We start from the raw sequence: 10,513 nt of genomic DNA on the forward strand, positions 1-10,513 counted from the left end.
AAAAAAATAACAATTTAATGACTTAATAATTTTTAATGACCCATGGAAACTCTGCTATGATAAAAATTACAGACCTCTCTCATTATTCTTAATAGGAGAACTCGGTTGCTGACTAAATACGGTTTGGCCCCACTATATTTCTTAGTTTCATGTTTAGATTTTTGCCTCATCAGCCCAGTACTGATCTGATTTGCTTTTTAGTATTGATATAATTGATATTTGGATCACTATTCCCACCTCTACAGTACTTCTAACACAGAATATTTTCCCAAAGCTGCTGGGATCATTTGTTCATTTAGAACCGATTTCAATAAATCTCATCATGTGTTGATTTTTAAAATCATTTAGACTTCATGTGATCAGAAAGGTTCTATTAAACAGATTATTTTATTTTCTGATGCTATGGTCGCTGGTTTTGATGATTCTTTTTTTACATGAAATGAGTAAAATCATTGATATTTGCTCAGGTTATCTTGGTTTGATTTTGAAGGATTGAAAACATTTTTGGTGCAACAAAAACGATTTGATTCAAAACATGTCAGCGCTACTGATCTCCTCACAAGAACTCATACGAGACCGATTTTTTAAGATTTATTAAGATGTATTCAGACACTCAAAATGGATCAGCCCATCACTAGTAATGCTGTTTAACATTAGATTTCATCGAGCTGTAAGAGAGACCACCAGTTAGGTTAAATACGCTCCCCGCCCACAGCCAAAAGTTAGCAAAACCAACACAGTCCGTCATATAAAAATCCAAGGGCAGTTATCAATAATTAAAACATAACCAACACTGTGCAATGCAATAAAAGTTCCTTTCAAACACAACCATGGACCTTTTTCTGAAAAAAAAAAAAACAAACAAAAAAACTGAAAAAAAAAAAAAATAATTAACTTAAAAAAAGTGACAAGACACCAGAGAGATTTTGTTAATAACACTACATAGAAGAAGACCACCACTGCTTAACATTTGACCAGCTTTGTGAAAATGTAGCCTGAAGAGGAAAAAAAGGGCGGGAATAACAGAAGCAGAAAAATATTGAGCTGTACAATTGTTCGGAATCTCTAAATAAATTTCCAGGTGAGCTTAGAGCTGAACTGAAGGAAGAAGAGAACATTGCACCCTATAACAACATTAGAGTATAGCTTTTTTTTTCTCTTTTTAACACAGACGTATGAGTTTCTTACTCTAAACTGATATCACCTATTGCAGGTTGGAGGAGGTTGATTACTGGCCTCTCTGGAAAAGGAGTTGGCCAACAAATTTAACCTTTATGTTTATGCTGCGGTCTGTTATCAGTATGAGCAACAAATTTAAAGTTTCACTGATGTTTGTCTCTTAGAAACTTTGGAGACGTGAATCAACATGTTCCTGGAAATCCGATGCATGCTGGGAAGAGTTGTTGCTTTTCACAGCGATCCTTTCCTGGAACTGTCACAGCCTGAGAGGCCGAGCAACCCAGCATGGGAACAATTTGGTGTTTTCTAGAATCAACAAAAAGGACCCCCTGGCCAAAAAAAGAACCCAAACACAGACTACTACAGGGAACATCCAGCCAACCCTCTTGTGTGACAAGCTAACCCTCCTTATCACTGTTCTCACACGCCGCACAATCACACGTCCACAGGTTTCCCGCTTGCTTGCCTTTCTAAAAAGGGTTTAGTCTTTAAACTGAGTAAAAGATAAAAATGTGTTTGTTTTTTCTTTTTTTTCAGGAGTTGTAGTGATACATGCATCCGTTATACTGATATACACTTCTTAAAAAAAGTTAAAAAACAAAAGAACATCAACAAAAAAGGTATTAGAAATGCAGCTATACAGAGTCTTTTAGCTATTCCAGGGAAGTGAGGGTCAAGAGCAGGTCTGATGCCTGGAAATCAACGGGTCCAACGTCCAGAAGTTGTTTGGGAGGGGTGGGAGCCGAGAGGAGGAGGAGGTGAGTGGAGGAGCTGGGCTAGTTACTGCAGCAGGAGCGGCTGCTGGGCTGAGCCGCCTCTGTCAGGTCCACCCCCCGGTTCCGCCCGCTGCTGGCCCCGGCAGGCTGCGGCTCATTCTTCGGAAGCTTCTTTGCTGCAACCACAAAACACCAATTTGTAAGGTTATTGCCTTTAACGAGCTTCTATAACAGAGCCTGTAAAAATGACTTTACAACACTGATCATTGGTCAGATCAGTTAGGCTGGAAAAAACAGAAGCTACTTGGTTTGTTTCTTTAAAGAATGTCTTTAAAACCTGCATCAATCTGACCTTCCCTGTCAGATCAGTCATGGGATAAATTAAGTTCACCTTAGCCGCTTCTTAAGGTTTCCAGATGAAAGAGCAGCAGCCATGTGGTGCTCATTAAAAGCACATCATTTATGGATCATCATCAGAGTGAGTCTGTCTATAAAAAAACAGGAGTTGAGGAACTTAAAGTAGAGTATTTATAGAAAGAGTGCAGGCAGGATTTAAAAACTAAGATTAAATAATTTAGAGAGAACTAAATTTGAAACGCTGGCCCATACAGCAGAAGAAAGAATAGATGCATCGATTATATGGAAAAAAAGTAAGGCACAGCTACTCAAATAAAAGGCATATTCATGTGAAAAAAAGCAGCCAGTTTACAGAACAATTCAAATACTATACGAGTGATATGAATGTACAAACCAGCACTTCCAGAGCCATGTATATTAACACAACGCCAAGTTGGAAAGACATCAGTATCGACCTAAAAGAACCTTATTTTGCATCTCGTCAATCTGGGAAGGGATACAAGTCTGAAAAATCTGTGGTTTGGAGAACATTTAGGACGAATGGGAGTCCTAAAAGAAGACATTCCTGCAAATTCTTCAAGCGATCATACAATGTTCAGGGAAATGGCAAAAAAACATAAACAATAAAGAGCTCCATGTCATACTTCACAGGCCTCTGTTCAATTTCAAACTTAAGGATTCAAGTTTAGGATTATTATAAAAGGGAAGAAAGAGTTACAGTGTTGTGATGGTCTATAAGCTAAAATAAACTGTGGGACTTTACCAGAGCTACAAAGAAACAGATGTCTGCAAAGATCAATAAACTGATGCAACAATACAAAAAAGAACAGACTTCATCTGAAGAAATTTTATAGAAACGTTAACTTCACAGGACAAACTGTTTTCTTAGGGAAAGAATTTAAAAAAATATCGTTGGGGGAGAAATTTAACCAGTTTGAACAAAATATTGGAGCTGAAAGACCTAGATCAACTTGTACACCTAAAGACAAAAATCACAGCAAAGCAACTTTAGTTCTTTCTCCCATTAAAGGTCTCTTAAATAGAAGAGCTTCTGCAAAGCTTAAATAAACTCAACAGTGCCACCTTGTGGCCAAAATGTTTCTTGTCATTTCTGTCAGGGGGTAAGTTGCATTTAATGTTAGAAAGTGCAGCTAATTGTTTTCATGGGCTTCACAAAGCTGAGGACCCATCTGATACCTGTGCTCCTTCTAAAACACTATCTGACTTAATAAAAACCAAATGTGTTTACAAATAATTAGGGAAACGGGTGAAATAGTGAACAATTGATACCCAGCAAACAGTAAAAAGCTTAAAATATATCATGAATCTGTAATTTTGGGAGCATGTCCTATTATCATCCTGTAGAATTAGTGACGGATTTTACCTAAACTAAAATTTTACAAATTGGAAGAAGAAAAAAGGTCTGCTTTTAGAGTTTAGAAAGATTTAAATTGGTGATGACAGTGAGAGACATTATAATTCTTGGTGTTCAAACAGCAGGAAACTCTACAGTTTCCTGCAATCACATGCGTCATTCTGACCCTTTAAGATATGCACACAAACATACTAGCATGTTGATGCTGCTTTATATTAAAGCAGCATGAGAAAATGTTGATTAAATACAAGGAAGCTCTGCGGTATGTGTAGAAACTGTGGTCTGGATTTATGATGACGAATACGTTACCAAAATAATATCTGCTTAGTTTCTAAAGCTGAAAGCAGCAGCTCTGTTTGTTTATTGCCATCGTGATTAAAGAGCTGTTGGTTTTGTGTAAACAGTATTTAAAGACGTGAGGATGTCAATAAATAGGTTTTTGTAATTCAGTTCAACAATTTCTCTACACAACGATCCACTGCTTGTCAACCAGAGAAAAGACACGTAAAAATCTTATGTGCATTTTTTGCAATAAAGTAAAGGAAAGAGGGACTACAGATTAGTAGAGGGAGGCAGTCGGAGGCCCGGAGTAGGAGGCACTTACCGATGGCCATGAAAATCTCGTTCACGTTCATGGAGGTCTTTGCTGAAGTTTCCATGAAAAGCAAACTGTTGTCGTCTGCATATGACTGTGCGTCCTATAGAGCAGCATCAGAAATGAGTAAGAAAAAGAATAACAAGCAGAGTCAAAAGAAATGCTTAAATGAGAAGTTGGGAGACTAAAAGTTTTTTTTAAATCTACAATCAGTTATTTTGATCCATTTAATTAAACAGTTGAAGTTCTGAGGACAAACCTGGAAGTCCAGAGCTCTCTTGCTTGCGAGGTCCGCCTTGTTCCCAGCCAGGGCTATTACAATGTTTGGACTGGCTTGTCTCTGGAGCTCTTTGACCCAGTTCTTTGCCCGTACAAATGACTCCTGGCAGACATAGGAAATAAGAGTAAGGGCTCCCTCACTTAGAGAAAATAACAATCAAGCCCGAATGATGGAGAGCAAGGCCAACACAGTTTATTTAACTGATCAGGGCTTTTACAATTTTGGTAAAGCACAGGAAGAACATTAAAGAATTACATATTTAAAGTAAACAGACCAAATACCATTCCTCTGTTCTAACAGAGGAAACATGGCAGACATCAGCCTGCAAACAGAATACTAAATGTTAGGCCATTAAAAAGTGAAATGCGTGTGCTGCCACTAGGGGGTGCACAAGATGAAAAATGTAATGGCCGTCTGATAATTACAGAATTACATTTTTTCCATACACAATAAAGACGTGTAAACAAACATATCCTTTGTAAAATTTCAAATAGAAACTGTAGTATTAATAAAGATCTACAATTTTTTTCACAGGAAAAATCTTTTTAATTAGAAGCAATCTTTTTCTACACTTTATTTGAAGATATTGTATAAAGGAAGTTATCCTTCTAAGCATTGTAGTAGGTACTGTATACGCGAAGCATGCGGTCTCACATACACAGCGCTCTCCATGGGATAATGACCAAAAGTAACCACTATAAAACAATCAGGAAACACCTTTTTTATTATCTGATTACTAACAGCTTTATGAAGGCCTGCACTCACACTCGTTATTGTTACTCTACGCCTCTCTACCAAGGTTTTCTCTTTCTTTCGTCATCGGACACGAATCAAATAACCTTATCAGAGTTTCCATTTTGCAGCTAGAATTGTGATTCAGATTTAGATAGAGAGGCAGGTACATGACACAAATGAAGTGAGAACACACACAGGTAGATTACTGGAGTTTAGTCTTTAAATCCACCTTCAGAGATTGTTAAGGTTTTCTGTAGAGATTTGCCTGATCCGAGCGTCCCTTTCTTTCTCTTGTTGCGCCCAAAAACCCTCAGGATCCTGTTTCGGATGTTGTGTGCAACTTTATTGCAACTTATTACAAATTGACACTACCCCAATGAAAGAGGAAAAATAATTTAAAAAATCGCAATTTGCAAATATTTTTTAATCATTGTTTAGATGATAAATCAATATTGTTGTAATGACTAGAAATGTGGCACCATAACGATAAACAATACAATAACTGCTCAGCGTTAATTTATACCGGGATTTATTGCAATGAGTTAACAGGATTTTATTTAGAGATATCAAAGCAACTTGGTCAGCATTCATCTGCATACACTTTGTATGTAAAAACTATTCAGGAATCAAATAATCTGTTTTCTCAGTATATGCTATTTTGTGTTGCAATATGAAAAAAGGTTCCCCCAAAATATATAGAAGTCTGTGATTGTAGAGAGATAAAGTGCTTTTATGAGGTATGGATACTCTTATAAAACTCATTGCTTTCATTTAAAGTAATATAGCATCATTCAGATAGATTCAGTCACCAAAATGTATGTTTTTTTTCTTGTCATCTGGGATTTTTCTGATCGTAAAGAATAATAAAAAACTGGATGATATATTATAATTTTTCTTGTGTCACAGCTTCTTGAAAGGAGCTGAACCTGGAGGATGTTGTTATCTGCGCTTTCATCAAGGCAGAATTGGGAGAAAGCCAGCTTCCTTGAACGTTTTCCTGGAAGCAACTTCAGACAATGTAGCAGGATACCTTTTCGTTAGCGCGACAGATGACTCCGGGAAAAGTTCACCTTTTGCTCACCAAGAATAAACAATTTTCCAAAGACCCAAACAATCAAGATGACTATTCTTCAGAGTAAATACCTTTGCACTACTCCTCTGCTTTACTGAACGTAATGACTATCTACTGCAAACCTGAACCACTTTCTGTGATTGGTGAAAAAACACTGCACTAGTCACAACAGGATTCTATAGCATAGCTATAACATAAACTTCACCCTTAATACGCTTGATGGACCAGAAAAAAAGTTCTTTCAGCAGCAATATTCCAAAAGCTGTTACCATCACATGTCGTACATTTATCATGAAGCGAGGACAGATAATCCCGCATACTGTATTTTTTTATTGTTGTTAAGGCTGCACTTTTAAAAAATGTAATTGTCTAGAGAGCTGTTCTTAACTACATTTCTTTTTGTTTTACACTTGTTTATACAAAATGACAAAATAAATCTAAGTCTAATATTGAAGTTAGTGCTAAGGAAGACATAAAGAAAGATTAGGAGCTCCTCTGCCCCTCATTTACAGCAATCAGTCATCTAACTAGATTAATAAAGGGATTTCAGGTAGACTGTTTTACATCATTCTGAGTTAATAATATGACTGAACTAAAATTAAGTAGAGATTCAGCCATCTGATATTAATATATGTATTGGTCCCACTATCAAAACAAAATTCTGTATTAGATAGTGGTGCAAATGGACCCAATCCATAGAGGCAGGAGAATTCAGTCTAGTTCTATAATACATCTAAGTTAGGTAAAAAATCTAAAGGTTCATGAGAACCTATCTTTGATTTATTACATACAGTCATTTTGAATCCATAGAGCTGCATATTCAGGATTGAATTTGTCCCATTAACACTATTTAATGACTTCCTTTTCTGACCTTATACTGATCTCACTATGCCTTTCGTGATATACATTTAAACAAATCATACTTGCTTCTAGATAGTAATATATGACAGTAACTGAAATATGGAACGCTTAAAAGACTAGAAAAGCAGCCTGAGAGCGTAGACCTCAGACAAGCAGCACGTTGTGGCTACAATCTATATATAAAACTCACACAGGATCTGGATCATTACTGAGTTTTAATGGATTATTCCAAAGCATAACTCTGGTGAAAGCATCATTAAAATCTGTTTATAAGTTCAGAAGTAAGGCTCAGACTGAGTCTGCAGCCTTTGGTGTCTGTTCTGTTATTACCTCCTTCATTTTCGGTGGTTTCTTCCTTTTTTCAGCAGATCACCCCCCCTTTTTTTTACATCTTTGTATTTTTTGTCTTCAGTATACTTCTGGCCTGGATGCAATGCTGAAGCGCTCAATAGTCATTGCTGCCATCCTCTGGTTTAGGGGGGTACAGTTTTTTTTCTCAAATATCCCTATGTTACAATTGTTAAAGAAACCTTTAAAAAAAAAAATCCGATATCTAAATTATGATCTGTATGTACTTAATTGATCCTTGGCATGAGGCGCACCTCTGGTAAAGATTTTATTAAAATCCATTCATAACTTTCAAGTAATCCTTTAACCAAAAAACATGACCAAAAATATAACCTTCTGGGAGGAGGTGATGCTGAATAACATTAAAGCAAACAGAGCTCTGGTTTTTAGAAAAGTATGGGGATCTGCAGACATCCAAATTCAAGTAGTGGAAATGGATCAGAAGTAAAAAAAAATGTGGATCAGTGCATTTAAATAAGTCTCACCAAAACTGCAATATGAAAACAGACATGTTTCGTTTTGACATCGAATTAACTTCTTAAGGAAATAAATATTTTGTAGATGATTATTAGTCACAATGACTAGAGTTGCAAAGTTGCAAAATAACACTATTCCTCTTCCCAAAACAAAAAAACAAGCACGTTACTATCACAATCAGGTTTTTTAGTTTGGCTAACTAACAGATGTCATATTATCTACCAAAGCTGCAAACTACTCATTACCACAGAGGAGATAAAGTTAACAGAGAGTTTTTAAAGTGACCTTCAGATTAACAATTATGCTGTTGAACATTAAGACATTAATCATTAAAATATGAATGACTCAAGTGTGTACGAAAAGTCTACAAACATTATCTACTGGACACTTTGATGTTTATCCGTTACTCATCTTGCATGGTTTAAAAATAAGTTTCTGTTTTAATCCTGAATGCTATAGAAAAAAAAACATAATGAAGATGGAAACCCCCACCACGCCCATTTCCTCATATACCACAGCATTTTTGTGCGAGCCAGCTAACACAGATTAGTGACAAAGCTGCAGGTAGTAGCAACAACAAACACAAGACAAAAAATCTTGGCTCACCTCATTTGTTATATCATAGACCACAATGGCTGCCTGGGCGCCTCTGTAGTACATCGGAGCCAGACTGTGGTAGCGCTCCTGACCAGCTGTGTCCCAGATTTCAAATTTGACTGTTGTGTCGTCCAAACATACTGTCTGAGTCAGGAAGGCAGCTGTAGGGAAAAAGAGCAGATAAGGCAGTCACATTCTGAGCTGCACTAAGTCTGTTTTAGTGAAAGTAACACCAGTCAGTGCTGCTCACACTCAACCTGCCTTATCAGACAGGATGGAAGGGTAAGGATCAGTGGAGAAAGGCTCTGCTTTTAATATAAGCAAAAACTTACTTTGTATTATCATGCAGTGAGATTCAGCCTGATTTATTACTGAAACCATTTTATCTGGCCTAAAGGGATTCTAATAAAAGCAGCGTATTCAATTGAATGGGAGTTCGTCACACAGTCTGCAGGGGGAGGGGATTATTATAGACAGCACACAACTTTAACTTAAAAAAAGATACCTGAAACTATGAGAGAACGTCTAGGAATTTACCTCTGTGGTTCTTTGTTCCTCCCTGATATCTAAACACATGAGATAACCTTAAAGTGCAAACCTAAAAATACTCAAGGTGTTAATTAAACACAACTACATCACGTTTGGCATTTCCGTTTCTTTTCACCAAAGCTGATAAATCGCTTCAGCGTTTGTCTTTAAAAAAAAAAAAAACTGACCCACAGCATCCAAATCATTCCTAACCTCCATTATTGGCTGATGAGAAGGTGTCTGTAAAGGTACTGTTTGCAAATCTCTCCCAATAATCTGATAAAAAGTCTGTTTCTTTAATTTGAAAAAACTAAACAAAAAAAAAACAAAAACATTAAGGCTGAAATGATGAATGTGAGTGAGCCTTGAGAGAAAACAGGTACAGAGAGCAGATTCTCCTTAACAACAAAACAAAGAAAGAAAAAATGTGAAACAAACAGGATTACGAGACAACTAAAACCTTGAGCCGCCTTATGAAACCGCGCTGAGAACGGTCCGAGCACTGTATCCAAGATAACTGTTGAGTGTGAATGAAATGCAACTGAACCGGACCATGCCAAACACAACCAAACATGCTAAATCTTGTACTAGTTCAACAGAAGGGCTCGCCACGGTTCAGTTGTGGTTTGGTTCTCTGATAACAAAGAGCGCATGAGCAGACCACTTCATCTCCTATTTACAGTCAGCTGACTCATTTCAGGCGTGTCCAGCTTTGCAACTCACAGATCTCTCCACCTGTTCACGACTCAAACTTTTTCTCAGCCTATTAACAATAAATGGCATCAAAAGAACGTGGTGCGACCTGGGATGATGCCAATACCAAGACTCTAATTGAAATTTGGGCAGAGGACGCTATCCAGGAACATAAGTTCCTGAATATTATGGGCGCTGCCATTTTTGTTTGTGTAAATCCCGCCTTGAGAGCTGTAGTGTCGTGGATGCCGATAGTAGGCAAGGAACCATGCTAGCATGATGTGTAAATGGCCATAAGAACCAAGCACGGCACGGTTAACTAATCCAAGCTTGATCCGAACTGAATGTTTCAGAGGGCTAGTGGAAATGAGACATGAGGGAAGGAGCAACCCGGCCGTAAAGACAATGAGCACAACACTGTTTATGTAATTGACAGGACAGATAGCTCAAGCAGGGAGTTAACAGTCAGACCACTGAGGGAACTGGGGGTGTTACTTGTGAGCATAAAGTTTGGCAGGTAAGAAATTGCTTTTCTAAAGGATTTTTTTTTATTTCTTCATCTATTTCTTTCCTTTTTCTATGTCTATTGTCGGTACAAAACATCCACTGATGTCCATCACTGCAAAAAACTATCTAAAAATTAGCAGAAATGTCTTAAATTAAGTGTATTTACCCTTAATTTGAGCAGGTAAATAAGATG

General features: G+C 37.2%; 1 protein-coding gene across 1 annotated transcript in view; it reads right to left on the bottom strand.

Moving 5' to 3' along the window:
• Positions 1–569: 569 nt before the first annotated feature.
• The window catches only part of LOC107082990 (ras-related protein Rab-5A-like), a 15,265-nt gene continuing 5,321 nt past the window's right edge, over positions 570–10,513 (bottom strand). The window contains exons 3-6 of the mRNA XM_015371917.1: positions 8,602–8,753; positions 4,482–4,604; positions 4,232–4,325; positions 570–2,071 (exon numbers count right to left, since the gene is read on the bottom strand). Of these exons, the coding sequence (XP_015227403.1) occupies positions 1,956–2,071; positions 4,232–4,325; positions 4,482–4,604; positions 8,602–8,753 (485 nt within the window). The 3' untranslated portion in view covers positions 570–1,955. The remainder of the gene's footprint in view (positions 2,072–4,231; positions 4,326–4,481; positions 4,605–8,601; positions 8,754–10,513) is intronic.

Source organism: Cyprinodon variegatus, unplaced genomic scaffold (genome assembly GCF_000732505.1).
Source record: "Cyprinodon variegatus isolate N-32 unplaced genomic scaffold, C_variegatus-1.0 Scaffold66, whole genome shotgun sequence".
Lineage (NCBI taxonomy): Eukaryota > Metazoa > Chordata > Actinopteri > Cyprinodontiformes > Cyprinodontidae > Cyprinodon > Cyprinodon variegatus.